The sequence below is a fragment of the Mastigoproctus giganteus genome, chromosome 1 (genome assembly GCF_048544385.1).
Source record: "Mastigoproctus giganteus isolate SK-2022 chromosome 1, ASM4854438v1, whole genome shotgun sequence".
NCBI classification, from domain to species: domain Eukaryota; kingdom Metazoa; phylum Arthropoda; class Arachnida; order Uropygi; family Thelyphonidae; genus Mastigoproctus; species Mastigoproctus giganteus.
Window position 1 is genome coordinate 203,037,685 of NC_143575.1, and position 18,080 is coordinate 203,055,764.

The 18,080-nt window shown below is 37.8% G+C and overlaps 1 protein-coding gene across 7 annotated transcripts in view; it reads right to left on the reverse strand.

The window, feature by feature from the left end:
* LOC150091454 (protein still life, isoform SIF type 1-like) overlaps positions 1-18,080 on the reverse strand; it is a 1,372,582-nt gene that overhangs the window by 463,501 nt on the left and 891,001 nt on the right. For all 7 annotated transcript variants that reach the window (XM_090375616.1, XM_090375656.1, XM_090375640.1 and 4 more), the window contains one exon: positions 2,622-2,715. In XM_090375616.1, the coding sequence (XP_090231742.1) occupies positions 2,622-2,715 (94 nt within the window). The remainder of the gene's footprint in view (positions 1-2,621; positions 2,716-18,080) is intronic.

Below are 18,080 nucleotides of genomic sequence, written 5' to 3' on the forward strand. Positions count from 1 at the left end.
ACAAAGATTTGTTGAGTTGTTTGACTCAACCCTAGAATTTCTTGCAGATGTTAATTTGTTTTTGAGTGATGAACTGAAGAGAAATAAGAATCATATTTTCTAATTGGCGGGGTTATTTTCAAAATTTAATGATGTACAGACCCATTGACAAGGTAAAGATGTCATGATTATTCAAGCTCGGACAATTCTTTTAGGCTTCCAAGCTATATTAGCTTTATTTAAATTATCATTGTTACGAAAAAATTTTCGGTACTTTTCAAATCTATGGCAATTGGAAGTAAAAGATGAAGACTTAGAAATATACACAAAACATCTTGAAAATTTGAGGGATGATTTTAAATTGCGCTTTGCAGATTTTGAAAACATGCACATTCCAGATTGGATTATCATGCTGTTTTCTGCAGATATTGAAAATATCGAATGTAACTTACAAGATGAACTTATTGAATTGTCAGTTGATCTTGAAGCTAAGACACTTTTTAAAAATAGGACTTTAAGTTACTTTTGGATGAATATAAATGTTGTAGAAAAATATCCAAAACTTTCTGAAGTGGTACCCCCTTTTTGCTTGCATTTTCAAGTTCGTACATGGTTGAAGCTGGTTTCAGCCATGTTAATTCCATTTTAACAAAACAAAGAAATAAGCTAGATATAGAATTCTATGGCGATTTAAGGCTGAAACTTACTAATTTTCAACCCAACATTGCTTATCTTGTCAAGAGTCATGAAGCACACCCTTCACATTGACAAAGTTAGTAAATTGTATACAAGTCAATAAAAGTCTTATTTTCATATATATAAGGAAGATTGTATTATTGTTATTTTGTTATCTAAATTAAATTTTATATTTTATATATTATTTATCCCTCCTATCAAATATGTAAAGTTAAGAAGGACGTCAAAAACAAAAACGTATCCCTTTGATGTTAAGCCAATATAATAATATATACTATATTATACATAAAATAAACACGGTAACTATAAAATAAACAATCTAAACACTCACATAAGCATTTTTTTTTTTTTTTTTTTGCTTGTCCTATTATAATTATATAATAGTAAAACAGAGGGGGTCAATAAAAAGTCAAGAAACTCTTGAAGGGGTCGACGGTCAAAGAAGTTGGGTGACCCCTGGTTTACACTAAGAGAGCTATATAATATCAGTGTACATGAAGGGTGTACCCTCATTTTTTGCATATAATTCAGCAAACTAATTTTGTTATTTAGTGCATCAATCTCATATTGTGGAGGCACTTTGCCACAAGTTGACTTGGTATTGCACCATTCTAAATAAAATGTACTATTTCAGTGGAGAAGTATATTGCTGCTTTATTTAAAGTGCATGTCACCATCTAGACCCAGATTTCGATCTTGTCTGGGATCACAGTGGTGGACAGGGAGAGACAGTAAAATATCTCCACCATCTAGCAATGGGAAATATATTCACAATACATAAGATGCAAGAAAATGCAGTAAATATGACATTAGGTCAAAAACAAAAGTATTATGCTAAAAGAGCTGTATATAATTATGAAAGGTATATCCTCATTTTGTATGTAATGCTGATTCTATTGAGTAGTGCAATATCAAGGAATGAAGGCAGTGTCTCCACAATATGAGATTGAAGAATTACACAACAAACTTAATTTGCTAAAGCTACATACAGAATTAGGATATGTCCTTCATGTATGATAAATAATGTCTGAAAAAAAAAGATGAACGTTATGGAGTTTTTAAGGTGGATGCCAAGCTTGCATTTCAAGAACGCACACCCACACATACAGAACTGTCTCACTTTCTTCTCTCTTTGAGAAAGGGCAGGAGAGAAGACTTTTAAAAATCAGAAAATTATATGGTCTGGTAATATGTCAACCTTGATCCCTTAAATACTGTCAGCACAGTCAATAACCGATAGTTATGAACAACAGAGGGGCCTAAATAACATTGGCAAAAACTGTGGAAACCAGAGGACTGTCTATGGCTACAAAAATTTTGAATTATAAGTGGATGGAAAGGGGGCATTCACTTCATGAAGTAACTGTGGCATAATTGCAAAATACAGCCTATGAGGTCAAACTATCCAACTACTGGTTGGCAATTTGGCCACATAATAGTGAGATACTTCCAACTTATGCTGATATCAACTTGTTATCATAGTTCCCTGTGCACACAAAGCACAAGGAACTATGAAATTTGGAATTCAGCAGTAGGTGTCACCATATCTATAAATTATTAATTTAAATCAAAACTCAAAAACAAACATTCCAACAATTTAGAGTAACTGAAAATGAACTGTAAAAGAAAAGGATCATAAATACGAATTTTGTATTCAGTAATCCTAATTTTATCATATTTTGTACAGACAACAGATTTATTGAGGGCACATAACATTCGAATACCTCCAACTTGTGCTTATATCAACCGCAATATGCAAACAAAGCACAGGGAACTATTGAATTTGGGATTCAGCAGTACACGCCATCGTACCTAATAAATCATTCATGAAATTAATGATTTATAGATACGGTGAAACATGGAAATCAAGCCACAGTTAAGAGTCAGACTACATGTAATAATAATAATAATCATAAAAATATTAACAAAAGGAAAAATATAAGAACCTGATTTTCTGGCATTTGAATTTTTACACTTCTTTCTCCTAGAGTAGGGATGTCAATACTACAGCTTGATGCTGCAGATAAGCTTAAAGATCGCCTGCAAATAAAAGAAAAGTGTTTAGCCTTTCAAATGAAGCATTTTTATATAGTTAAATTCAATATTTTTTTTATACACTAATGTAGTTCGGTTCATTTTTTAAAATTACTTTTAATAAAACTTCAATTCAAATAAGTAAGGACACTAAAGAGAAAATCAGTCACTTATGTTATTTACGACAAATAAAAGATGGAATTTGTGTATCTTTTATACCTGTTTGCTTAGAGAAAAGGAAATTAAAGTACAGTATAAGGTTAACCCATTTTCTCTATTTACAGGTAGAACAGCTTTTCCAGCTGTTACTGGAAAAGCAAGGGTTTCCACCACAAAATATGGGGCAGAATAGATGTTAGTGATGATGCAAAAATAAAGTAGCTAATTTCTGGCATTTTAGAAAGAACAGTACAGTACAGTACAGTACAGTTGTTCCATTAGAAGGTGTTTGTGTGCCTGAGAGAAGTACAAAAACACTTCCAATCAATTGCAATTCACATACTTTCTTACCTTCAAAAGGCTGTTCTTTGATTTAAATTGAATTTTAACTGATACTGTAATTAACAAGAAAATAGATGAATTTCCAGCCTAACTGGAAATGCTGCAAAGAATTTCCAAATCATGAAAAGGAGACGTTTTGAAAATTTGTCTGTTTATTGCCCAAAAGTTATTTTTTTATGTTCATGGATAATTTAAATGTCTGTGCTAATTTCTTATTTTTGTACTGTTACAAGTTTCCTGTATTATATGTGCACCATTTCTTGCTTATTATAAAAATATACACTTTATACCTCACTCACCTGGCAGTGTTATTGAAAAGGGAGTGCCTAATTGGGGATGCTAATTAGCTGGTTTAATGAAGGGCTGTTTATAAAACTTCTCTTTAGGAACTGACACTTCTGACAGGGGGTTGATTTAAGCTGCACAGTGCTCGGTATCCCTCCTCAGCAATGCTGTTTTCAGTTCAGTTTTACATATTGTTATTATGCATTTTGTGTCCAAGTGATTTTAGTTTATCATGTAGCTAGTTTCAACTTCACTTTTTTTTTTCTTTTTTTTTTAAAGATGGCCTCAAACAGATCAAGTAAGACACCAAGTGAAAAAACAAGGTGAAAAGCTATCAGAAAAACTTTTTGTTGGAAACTAAAAATTGGAAATTCTAAAAAGGTTGAATTCAGATGAGTGCTATATTGAGTGATTCTGAGGGATTTGAAAATCTGCAATATCACAAGCTTTTATTTACAGTATACATATAAGGTTCCATAATTTTACGGTAAGTTTTTTTGGATTCTAATGAAAATGTTTAGTATTGATATTTTATCATATAGAATATGTATTCAAAGTTTATATTTAAAGCTTTAAATGCACTTGCTACATTTAGTATTGTTATAAATAGAAATGATCCTTAAAATCAGCCAGAAACACTGATAACACCAACCAGCTACAATTATTTACATTATATTCTACGGATAAATCTTCCCTACTGAACACAAATTCAGTTCACACTCAATTTTTATTTCCCAATTAAGAGCGCTAATTGATGGACACCTGTAATAAGTGTCTTTAAGGAATAGTGAGTCGCAACTAAAAATCAGAAGGAAAATTGGGGTTGAAAGTCTGGGCTAAGTAATAGTAATCGTGCCATGTCATGCAAGAAAGCAAGTGTATGAGCTTATGTAGCATCAGCCAAAAAAAAAAAATAAATAAATAAATACACACAACCATTCCCTCTAAATGTTTGCCCAGTTCCTCCTTAAATTTATTTAACCTATCAACTTCCACAATGACAGATGGAACTTGGTTCCAGCAATTAACCACCCACTGACCAAAGGCAAATTTCCGCAGAATTATTCTACAGCTGTCTTTCCTCAATTTGAATTTATGCTCCCTTCGGTTCGTAATCTGAACAAGTGGAAGAATCCAATCAGACTTCAGTGTGCTCAATCCATTCAAGGCCTTATCCACCTCAATCAGATTACCTCACAGGTGCCTAGTCTCCAGCCGCTGCAATTTGCAGAACTTAAGCCTCTCTTGGAAAGAGGATCCCTTCATTCACATCACCAATCTTGTTGCCCTTCTCTGTACATACTCAAACAAATCTACATCCTTCCTAAAATGAGGCACTAGACCTGTATGCAGTACCCAAGGCGTGGCCTGACCATTGCCTTATACAGAGGGACAATCACCTCCTTTTCCCTGCTAGCAAAATTCCTGTATATCATTGACAAAACCCACGACCTGCTCTTGCAGCCTGTCTGCATTGTTCAGAAAACTTCATATCTGACTACACAATTACTCCCAGGACTTTTTCATTTTCTACCACCCTAAGTGTAGTACCACACATTTGGAACATTCCTCTGGGGTTACTTCTACCCATATGCAGTACTTTCCATTTGTCAATGTTAAACTTAAGTTGCCACTTCTCAGCCCATCTTCCCAAATTTTCTAGATCCTGTTGCAGTAGCACACTGACATTACTGTCATTAACAACCCTGCCAACTTTTGTATCATCTGCAAACTTCAACACTAAGCCTAATATACCTTCATCAATATCACTGATAAATATACAAAACAGTGGACCCAAAACCAAACCCTCTGAGACTCCACTAATAACATTAGTCCATGAAGAGCAACATCCATTGATTACCACCATCAGTCTTCTCCCACTCAACCATCCTTTTATCCATTGTAGCAACTTACCCTTAATACTATTCTGCTCCAAATTGTACAGTAGTCTTCCATGTGCAACAGTGTCAAAAGCTTTCCTGAAATACAAGTATATGATATCAAAATTATTTCTTCATCCAGTTCCTTTGTAACCACATCATAATATCCAATCAAATTTGTCAGAAAAGACTTTCCCTTAACAAACCCATGCTGTGTCTGAATTATTGGTGCAGTCTTGTCTAGATGATCGTGCAATGAATCTTTAATCAGCGACTCCATTATTTTACCCAGAACAGAAGTTAAACTAACTGGTCTGTAATTACTCGTGTCACCCTTCAATCCCCCCTTTGTGAATTGGGGATATATTTGCACATCTTCAGTCCATGAGGACCTCTCCTGATTCCAAGGATGCTCTCATAATTATGGCTAACGGTTTGCTTACTTCCTTTGCTGCCTCCTTTAACATAACTGGATCGATCCCATTCACCCCAGGTGCCTTTCTTATGTTTGTTTAACTTCAACAATTTCTCCTCCACTTTCCTCTCAGTTATTACAAAATCATTAAGCATCCTGCTATAATTTGATAACCGTCTGGCATTTTCAATCCTTAATAACTCCTTGTGTGTGAATGTAGAGGCAAAATACTCATTCAGTTTGTTTGTTATCTGAGCAGAATCATCAACAGTCAAACCATCGATATCAAGTGGATCAATCTGATTCATCCTCTTCCTTTTAGAGTTTATATAAGTAAAGAAATCCTTGTGGTTTTTCTTAGCATCCTTTGCCAAAGATTTCTTGTACTCTGCCTTCACTTGCCTAAGTTCCTTTGTGACTTTATTATGGACTAGCTTATAACTATCATAGGCTTCTGTGTTGCCTAATAATTTATATGCATTCCATGCATTTTTCTTCTCTGCCACGAGTCTCATTACTTCATATTGAGTGTTATTGTTTGTTATTTGGTTTTTAGGAGCATTAGCAACTAAGGCCATATTGCTCCGGGATATGCGGTGGTCATTCCCTTGACCTTTCCGCATCCTCCGTATTTGGTGGCGACAGGCTCGAACCCCGGTCTAATCAAGAAGCGTGTGCTACGCACTGCTGCTCCTTCCCACCTGGCTACGGAGGTGCCAATTACTTCATATGATCATCCATTTAGGCGTAAACGTAGAACAGTATTTCCTAGATAGTATGAAATGCCTAGTAGCATCCAAGATTTATTCCTTGAATGCTTCACATTTAGAATTTGCTGTTTGTAACATCATCAAAAGGTCCCACTGTATAGAATTGAAAACTGTCTGAGATCAGCATATGATGAATATTTTGTCTGTTAAATGAAAAATGATTTTAAACAAGACAAGAACTGCTGAAGACAGTTAACCAATGGTTTCATCAGCTGATTTCTGGGAGTCCATGGATACCTCCCCTGAGTCCAAGGAAGCTGTCATAATTATAACTAAGGGTTTGCTTACTTCCTTTGCTGCTTCCTTTAATATAACTGGATAGATCCCATCCACCCCAGGTACCTTCCTTATGTTTAACTTCAACAATTTCTCCTCCACTTTGCACTCAGTTATTACAAAATCACTTAGATCTCTGTTAGAAATTGATAAACTTCGGGCATTTCCTCTCATTGAATAACTCCTCATGTGTGAATGTAGATGTAAAATACTCAGTCAGTTTATCAGCTACCTTAGCATGATCATGCTCAGGTAACTGATAATTGATTCAGTGCAACCCATCTATGTTAAGTGGTCCAATCTGATTTATCCCTTTCATTATAGAGTTCACATAAGTAAAGAACTCCTTGCTGTTTTTCTTTGCATCCTTTGCCAATTTCTCGTAATCTGCCTAACCTCCTTTGAGACTTGAATACAGATTATTTTATATGTGCCACAGGCTCTGTGTCACCTGATAATTGAAATGCAGCCCATACATTTTTGTTCTCTGCCAAGAGCCTTTTTAATTCAACTGACATTTTTTAGGCCTAAAACTTGAACAGTATTTCTTAGTTGGTACAAAAAGCCTAGTGCCACAAAGATTAAGTCCCTGAAGGCTTCCCATTTAGAATTCAACGTTGGTAACATCATCATCAGTTGATCGTACTGAACAGATTTAAAAACTATCTGAGACCCCTGTAGTCACCTTGACAAAAGCAAAAGGCCTTCCCTTTACCATTGATGGTAGTTAGATCTATAAGTAAATCAGTACATCGTGATCACTGACACCCAGTTGTTCCTTTATCTGCATATAGTCCTTGAGGTTGTCCATTTGGTCCTTGAGGTTGTCACAGACATTCTCTCAGATATGCCAGACAATCTGTACTTGCTACCTGGGAGTCTAAAACGCTGATGGAACTGATATTCGGGTGACACTCAAGTCAAGTGGACCCAATTTCGGCGAAGTCCAGATGGTCTGTGACAGCCAAATCCTCTGCTTCCACCTTCACGATGGTGGGACTTAGTAATCCTGGGTATACCCTCCATGCACAAGTACATGGTGGGTGACCACCCAGGTGTGAACCAACGTAAGCAGGGGTCGAGGTGTGGCACCCACACCACATGGAGGAACGCCACCCCTCTATGTTACCTGGTAGTACTTGGTGGTAGATGACTCTCATCAACCGGTGAAATACCACCACTTTGCTTATTGGAGGCTTGAAGTGGTGGAACCCATGTTTAGTCTCTAGAGCTAAGTTCCGGCCAACCCTTCCCTATCTCTTCCATCATGCAGTACGATTGATGACTTTTGAGGTTATGATGAACGTCATGGCGAGATCCAATATTCCTTACATTTCAGGGTACAGCTCTAAAACGGTTTTCGCAGGCCGGCCGCTAGTTAGTACACCGGACCGAACCTATTGGTAACTCTCTAGCAGGCTTCCGGATCAGTTAGTGTATAATCTTGCTACCTCTACTCTGCCAGATAGTGACTGGAGGGAGTCCGAGTAGTGTGTATGCGGGGAGCATTGCCGAGGCCACGTTATGTCAAGGATCTGGGTATATTCTTACCACGTGTACGCCATATCCAAAAATTTCATTACTTCATACAGCATGTCCCACCCACTTTTTCTTACTATTGAATACACCATGAATTGTCAAACTAATAGAGCAAGCTTATCTGCGAAAAGATCTAAACCTCCCAAGCACTTCCTAATTCATTTCATAAATATACGTGGTCTCAATTCTAATCTCAACGATGTCCATTTCCACTTGCAGTCTGCCAAACCCCATGTACTTTTTCTGACAGAATCTCAGTTATTGGTCGATTCAACTACTGCTCATCTCAGATGCCCAAATTATTCGCTGTATGATTCCTTTCACCTCAAAGGTGGTACTTGTGCATATGTCTGTTCTGATATTCCCTGTCAGAGACTTGGCAATTTGGAATCTCCTCTCTTTGATCTTCTCTGGCTTAAAATCTCTCTACCTCATTGTGTTAAATTCATCTGTTGTCTCTACCGTTCTCCCAACTCCACTAATCACTTGGAGCTCTTTGACTTCCTCTCTTTGCAACTTGACTTTCTCTAGTCCAACTTTCCTAACAGTGAGGTAATTTTCCTTGGTGATTTTAATGTTCACAAATCCAGCTGGCTTCCGTTTTCTAGTCACACCAACCCAGCAGGTCAAAATGCTGAGACTTTTGTATAGATTGTTCATTTACCTACAAGAATACCAGACAATCCTAATCATACAGCCAATACGCTTGATCTTTTTCTCACAAACAACCCTTCTAAGTGAGAGGTCCTTTAGGCAATTCAAATCACAACTTGGTGATTGTTTCTTCTCCAATGGAAACTTTATCTCATGGCTATTCCCAACCACGTGTTGTTTGGCATTACAAGAATGCAAAATGGGATGACCTGCGAGACTTCTTTTCTTCTTTTCCTTGGTCGGATTACTGTTTCAAAAGTTCTGATGTCAACGTTTGCACAGATCGTGTCAGTGAAATTATTCTTGCAGGAATGGAATCCTTTATCCCATACTCCACTTTAAAATCTTGTCCTTTATGTAAACCTTGGTTTTCCAATAAATGTGCTAAGGCTGTTCAAGAGAAGAATACTGCATATCGTAATTGGCTTGTTTCTAATTCTTCCGTTTCATTTTCTGCCTACACCAAAGTTCGCAACAATTGCAAAACAGTTATTAATCAGTCCAAACAAGAGTTTGAACAGGCTAAGAGTAGAAAACTTGCTTCTTACCCTAATGGTAGTCGAGCATTCTGGTCTCTTGCCAAAGCTATTGGCCGCAACTTTTGCCCATCTCTGCTCCCACCTCTGTCCAAACCAGATGGTTCTGTTGTCACTTCAGCCAAGGATAAAGCTGACCTGCTAGCATCCCATTTTTTTTCCAGCTCATGTATTAATGATCTTCGTAAAACACCTCCCACCATTCCCAACACACTCCATTCAATGCCTCCTGTGGTCTTCCATCAAAAGGATATCAGAAGGATTTTGATGAATCTTAATGCTAAGAAAGCTCCAGGTCCTGATGGTATTTCAACACTTGTTCTCAAAACCTGTGTTTCTGAACTTACTCCTATTCTTTGCCGCCTTTTTTCACTTTCTTATTCCAAAGGTGTTTTTCCTTCTGCTTGGAAATTTGCTGATATCCAGCCAGTTCCTAAAAAAGGTGACAAATCCCTCCCATCCAATTATCGTCAAATTGCAATTACTTCTACTCTTTCAAAAGTAATGGAGAAATCGATTAACCGCCAACTCTTAAACTACCTAGAAACCTTCCGTCTGATCAATGATCGGCAGTATGAATTCAGTCAGAGTTGATCCACTGGTGATATTCTGGCTTATGTTACCCATTTATGGACTAATTCAATGGAAAGGTTCGGTGAAACACAAGTAGTTGCTCTTGACATCTGAAAGGCTTTTGATTGTGTTTGGCATAAAGGTCTTCTAAAGACCTTTATGCCAAACACAATTGCCAACTGTTTTTAGTAATTGGTTATCCAGTTTTCTCTCTGATCGCTCACTGAGGGTGATGGTAGATGGCTCTCCATTTTCTAACTTCTCCACTAATGCCGGTGTCCCCCCCAAGGTTCAATTCTTTCCTCCACGCTTTTCCTCTTGTATATTAATGACCTTCTTCCATTGACTGGAAATCCTATCCATAGTTTTGCTGATGATAGCACATTGCATTCCACTTTCCATTTTAAGAAACCTTGTCCTGCTCAATCAGCTTCAACTTCTTGAAAATCTGCTACCAATTCCTTAAATGCCAATCTTCAGGTAATTCTCCAGCGGGGCAATGACAACTTAGTTGATTTCAACCCTTCTAAAACTCAGTATTGTCTTATATCTCGCAAAAAGGATTCTTCTACTCCTATGCTTATCTTTAGTGACACTCCGATTTCTAAGCAAAATGATATATCTCTTTTGGGGATTACTCTGACTTCTAATTTCTCTTGGCACATTACAAATATTGCTTCCTCTGCATCTAAAAAACTTGGTTTTCTCTTTCACTCTCGGCGTTACTTTTCTTCCAAACAGCTGCTCACTCTGTATAAATCAAAAATCCGCCCTGCCATGGAATATTGTTCCCACATCTAGGGTGGTGCCCCCAAAACCTCTCTCAGGCTTCTTGATTCCATTCAGAAGAGGGTAGATAGGTTAATTAATGATTCATCTCTAACAGAATCTCTGACCTCGCTTTCTCATAGACGTACTGTTTCTGCTGCATTCCTCTTCTTCAGATACTTCCATGGGCACTGTTCTTCTGAATTGGCTTCTATAATTCCCACTCTCTCTCTTTCAAAACAGTCCGAACACGTGATGCCACCAGCCAACATCCATTTACTGTCCAACTTCAAACCCACAGAACCAACTTTTCATCTTCCTCATTTATTCATTCAACTGCCATTTTCTGGAACAACCTTCCTTCATACGCATTTCCTGAAAATTGCAATCTACAGAAGTTCAAGTCCAATGTCAACAAATATCTTCTTTCGTCTTCTCAAACTCCAACCCAAGCACGGTACTAAGTACTATAGGTTCTAATACTTCTCGTGTTTGGGTTCACATAAAAAAAAAAATATATATATATATATATTCTTAATGCATGAATAATCACTGCTAATTATCAGATCAAGAGTATTAGCCCCTCTGGTTTCCTCTGTAATATGTTGCTGTAGAAAACAGTCATCCAATAAATCCACAAAAGTCTTACTACTAGAGTGCGTGTGACCAACCCACAAGTTCCAGTCACTGGAAAGTTAAAATCCACCATTATAAGACATTCTGATTTACTGGCCCAGTCTATTTCTCTGCACAATTGCTCATTATACTCATCATATTCATTAGGCATATAACACACACCTACTCTCATTTTCCCTTTTCCAGTGCTTATGTCACACCAAACTGATTCAACTTTGCATTGTCCACCAATATCAATTGGATGCAGTTCCTTAGATTTTATGTGTTTATTAACTAATAGCCTAAGCCCTCCTCCCTTCCTGTCCTGTCCATCCTTTCTGTATACATTGTACTCCCCAAATTCCAATTCTGCATAGATTATATCTACGACATCACGTATCTGATTTCCCAACAATATCTTCCTTTGATGTCTTGACCAGCACTTCTCCTAAGACTGGTGTTAATGCAAGTATACATGCACCTGTTTCTACTCTTAGTTACTCTAACACAGCCCATGTATTTACTTGTTCCACTATGACACCCAGTAGTCCTGGAAATCTCAATCGCCTTGCTTTGCAGTGCTACTCATTAGCATTAGCATTAATAGAGGCATAAGATGCAAGAAAGCAAGCTTATGCAGCATCAGGAGAGATGAAAAAAAAAAAAACCTTCCCATTGTACCTCTCCATTCGTTCGAAATGCCTGTTCTGCTCAGCCTGAAATTTATTTAGGCTATCAACTTCCACAACAAAAGGTTGAAGTCCATTCACCAATCAACCACCCGCTGGCTAAAGGCAAATTTCCACACATCTATTCTAAAACTGGCTTGCCTCAATTTGAATCTATACCACGCAGGTATAGATTCAAATTCAAATCCTTAATCTGAGCAAGAGGAAGAATACCATTAGCATTCAGCTTGCTCAACCCATTCAAGGTTTTATATGCCTCAAAATTTGCAGACGCTGCAATCCACAGAACTTAAGCCTTTTTTGGTAAGAGTACCCCATTGTTCCCATAACCAATCTTCTTGCCTTTCTTTGTACTCCTCCTAGCAACCCTACATCCTTCCTAAAATGAGGATTCCACATCTGTACACAGTATTCTAGGTATGGCCTGAACATTGCCTGGTACAATGGGATAATCATCTCCCTGTCCCTGCTAGCAAAATTCCTGTATATCATTGACAAGACTCCATGACCTGCCCTGGCAGCCCATCTGCACTGCTCAGCTAACTTCATATTTGACGGCACAATTACACCCAGGCTTTTTGACTTTCCACTTCCCTGAGTGTAGTACCACACAGTTGGTACGTTTTTCTTGAGTTATTGATATCTATATGCAGTACTTTGCATTTGTCAATGTTAAACTTAAGTTGCCACTTCCCATCCAAGTTGCTCAATTTGTCTAGATGCAGTTGGAGTAGCATACTGTCTTGGCTTTAGTTAACAACCCTACCGACCTTTGTATCACGTGCAATCGGCCGAACACTAAACCATGGGGAACTCCACTAATAACATTTGTTCACGAAGAGAAGTGTCCATTGATTACCACTCTCTGCCGTCTCCCACTCAACCAAGGTGCCTCCGTAGCCAGGTGGGAAGGAGCAGCAGTGCATAGCACACGCTTCTTGATTAGACCGGGGTTCCAGCCCGTCACCACCAAATACGGAGGATGCGGAAAGGTCAGGGAATGACCACCGCATATTCCTGGAGCAATATGGCCTTAGTTGCTAATGCTCCTAAAAACCAAAAAACAACAACAACAACCCACTCAACCATCCTTTTATTCATTGTAGCAACTTACCCTTAATGCCATACCTCTCCAATTTGTACAGCAGTCTTCCATGTGCAACAGTATCAAAAGCAAAGCTTTCCGGAAATCCAAGTATATGATATCAAAATGATTTTTGACATTCAGTTGCTTTGTGACCACATCATAGTATCCAATCAAATTATTCAAACAAGACCAATACTTCAACAAACAAGACAAGACAAGACTTTGTCTTCAAGTCAAGACTTTAACAAACCCATGCTGTGTCTTAACTATTACTGCAGTCTTGTCTAGATGATCCTACAATGTTTCTTTAACCAGTGACTACATTATTTTCCTAAGAACAAGTTAAACTAACAGGTCTATAGTTACTCGTGTCACCTTTTGAAACCCCTTTGTGAATTTCTGATACATTTGCACTCCTCCAGTCCGTGGAAACCATGGGTACCTCCCTGAGTCCAAGGAAGCTCTCATAATTATGGCTAAGGGTTTGCTTGCTTACTTTGCTGCCTCCTTTAATATAACTGGATAAATCTCATTCACCCCCAAATGCCTTCCTTATGTTTAACTTCAACAATTTCCCCTCCACTTTGCTCTCAGTTATTAGAAAAGCACTTAGCTCCCTGTAAGAATTTGATAAACTTCTGGCATTTTCCTTCATTGAATAACTCCTCATGTGTGAGGCAAAATACTCATTCAGTTTATCAGCAACCTGAGCATGATCATCAACAGTCAACCCATCTATGTTAAGTGGTCCAATCTGATTCATCCCTTTCCATCTAGAGTTTCCATAAGTAAAGAACTCTTTGCCTCCTTTGCTAAAGATTTCTCGTAATCTGCCTTTGACTGCCTAACCTCCTTTGTGACTTGATTACAGACAAGCATATATCTGCCATAGGCTTCTGAGTCACCTGATAATTTATATACATCCCATACAATTTTCTTCTCTGCCATGAGCCTCATTATTTCATCTGACATCCGTTTAGGCCTGAACCTTAAATAGTATTTCTTAGTTGGAATAAAAAGCCTAGTAGCCTCCAAGATTAAGCCCCTGAAGGCTTCCCATTAAAATTCAACATTGCTAACATCATCAGTTGATCCCACTGTACAGAATTTAAAAAATATCTGAAACCCCTGTAGTCACCTTTACGAAAGCAAAAGCCCTTCCCATTAGCCTTGATGGTAGTTACATCTTTAAGTAATTCCCATATCAGTACATTGTGTCACCCAGTGGTTCCTTTATCCGCAAATTCTTAATGGATGAATAATTACTACTGATAATCAGATCAAGAGTATTACTCCCTCTGGTTGCCTCTCGAACATGCTGCTGTAGAAAACTGTCATCCAATAAAGTCTTGTTAGTGTACGAGTGACCAGCCCACAAGTTCCAGTCAATATCATTCTAACAGAAGCAGTGCAAGAATAACTTTTGCTTCTGCCTGCAGCCACTGTTAATCTTTTAGTCTGTGTATCTCCCCCAAGCTAGCAATTTTTGAACCCACCTAACACTGCCTCAATAGCATCAGCAAATATTCTTGCACCCTTCAATTAAGTGTAGCCCATCCCTATCTCTGCTGTCAACATGCACAAAACATACTGAAAAATATTCTAGCCCATCAGCCTTGCAAAATCTCTCCATGGCCGAATTGAAAATTGATAGACAAGGCTCTCGTCATATACTCCCTCCTGTCATGTCAAGGCAGAATTGCAGACACTTTCACATTCATGCTGTCTTTTTTTCACCATTGACCTGCAGCTGTTGAGTGAATCTGCTGAACTATTACTCTTAATGTCATTAGTTCTAACAATTCACAAAGGGGGATTGAAGGGTAACACAAGTAATTACAGACTAGTTTAACTTTTGTTCCGGGTAAAATAATGGAGTCACTGGTTAAAGATGCACTGCACAGTCATCTAGACAAGACTGCAGCAATAATTCAGACACAGCATGTGTTTGTTAAGGGAAAGTCTTGTCTGACAAATGTGATTGGATATTATGATGTGGTTACAAAGGAACTGGATGCAAGAAATAATTTTGATATCATATACTTGGATTTCAGGAAAGCTTTTGACACTGTTGCGCATGGAAGACTACTGTACAAATTGGAGCAGAATGGTATTAAGGGTAAGTTGCTACAATGGATAAAAGTATGGTTGAGTGGGAGCAGACAGAGGGTGGTAATTAATGGGCACTGCTCTTTGTAGACTAATGTTATTAGTGGGGCACCACAGGGTTCAGTGTTGGGTCCACTGTTATGTATATTTATCAATGATATTGCTGAAGGTATATCAGGCTTAGTGTTGAAGTTTGCAGATGATACAAAGGTTGGCAGGGTTGTTAATGAATGTAATGGTAGTGTGCTACTGCAACAGGATCTAGAAAATTTGGGAAGATGGGCTGAGAAGTGACAACTGAAGTTTAACATTGACAAATGCAAAGTACTGCATATGGGTAGAAGTAACCCCAGAGGAACATACCAACTGTGTGGTACTACACTTAGGGTGGTAGAAAATGAAAAAGACCTCGGAGTAATTGTGCAGTCAGATATGAAGTTTTCTGAACAATGCAGACAGGCTGCAAGAGCAGGTCATGGGGTTTTGTCAATGATATACAGGAATTTTGCTAGCAGGGAAAAGGAGGTGATTGTCCCTATGTATAAGGCAATGGTCAGGCCACACCTTGAGTACTGCGTACAGGTCTGGAGGCCTCATTTTAGGAAGGATGTAGATTTGCTTGAGCATGTACAGAGAAGGGCAACAAGATTGGTGAGGGGAATGAGGGGATCCTCTTACCAAGAGAGGCTTAAGTTCTGCAAATTGCAGTGGGTTGGAGACTAGAATCTGCGAGGTGTATAAGGCCTTGAATTGGTTGAGCATGCTGAATTCTGATGGGATTCTTCCACTTGTTCAGATAACGAACCCAATGGGGCATAAATTCAAATTGAGGAAAGACAGCTGTAGAATAGATGTGCGGAAATTTTCCTTTAGTCAGCGGGTGTTTAATTGCTGGAACACAGTTCCATCTGTCCTCGTGGAAGTTGATAGGTTAAATAAATTTAAGGAGGAACTGGACAAATGTTTACAGGGAATGGTTGTGTAATTTTTTTTTTTTTTTTTTTTTTGGCTGATGCTACATAAACTCATACGCTTGCTTTCTTGCATCACATGCCACAATTACTATTACACCTAATTCTGTTTTTACACGAACTTTTTTTACACGAATTTGGTTTAACACGAATTCAAAATAAATATTTCATTCTCTTTTTACGCGAGTCATTTTGATTTAACACGATTTCTATGAATTTTTTTTTGCCTAAATTCTAAGAATTTTTTTTTTATTTGTGGCATATTAGTATCATTTCTATATTACACGCATCAATAGATTGGATAACAGCTAGTGTATGCGTTTTGAAACGCGTGCTTTTGCTTACCAATGTTTACGTCTAGGTATCTATGAATCATCAACGTTTTTATTAATTTTGTGCACATCTACGGTATTCGTGCATTGTATCTTCAGCAGACATGTAGTAGTAAGCTCTATTTCAAAGTGAAAGAATCTTTAGTGAAATTTGTGCACATATAAATTTATTAATTTTGCCGATAGTCAATAAATTGTAAGTTTACAAAATTTTCATACCTTTTTTTATTAATTATAACTGAGATATTTTTCGGTAGCCCTTATATAATGTCGAATAATTCGCCTATTACCAAAATGAAAAGGAAAGCGATTTCTTTGGAACTTAAAATTCAAATTTTAGATCGTCTTGCAACTGGACAAGGGGCTACGTCTGTAGGAAGGCATTTTGGTGTACATGAAGCTACCGTAAGAACTATTAAGAAAAATGAAGCTGCAATTAGGAAGTCGGTATGTTCTGGAACAAAAGTAAGTGTTAATTCATCATCATATACAAGAGATATTGTCAAGGAAAAAATGGAAAAGGCCCTGGTAATGTGGATAGAAGATCAGTCACAAAAAAGAGTACCAGTTGATGGAAATGCCATCAAGCAAACAGCACTAAGAATTTACAGACAGATTAAAGAAAAGGAGCCAAGCACTTCATCTCAGTTAAACAGAAAATATGAATTTTCTGCGAGTACAGGTTGGATGACAGGGTTTCTTAAAAGGAATGCTCTTCATAATATAAAAATGAAAGGTGAAACTGCATCTGCAGATGAATCGGCTGCTAAAGTATTCCCGCAGGAACTTGCAAAAATTATTGAAGATGGAGGATACACTCCTGATCAAGTGTGGAATGCAGATGAAACTGGTTTCTTCTGGAAACGAATGCCGAACAGAACGTATGTAGCCAAATCGCAGAAAACTGCTGGTGGTTTTAAGGTAGCTAAGGATCGTGTGACCTTATTATTTTCCTCCAACGCTTCAGGAGATCGTATGTTGAAACCACTGCTGGTAAATCGAGCCCTAAACCCACATTCAATGAAAGGTGTAGATATCAATAAATTGCCTGTTCACTGGATGGCAAACAAGAAGGCCTGGGTGACCACTACTATTTTTACAGAATGGTTCAACAAATGTTTCGTCCCAGAAGTCAGACGTTATATGAATTTGAAAGGTCTCGAATTTAAAGTTCTTCTGATTCTTGACAATGCACCCGGCCATCCTGTCTTGGAACACCCAAATGTACAAATTTTATTTCTGCCACCTAATACTACATCTTTGATACAACCGCTAGACCAAGGTATAATTGCGACAATTAAAACATACTACGTAAAACGAACATTCCAACACGTTTTGGACAAACTGAATGATGAAACACTAACAGTCATT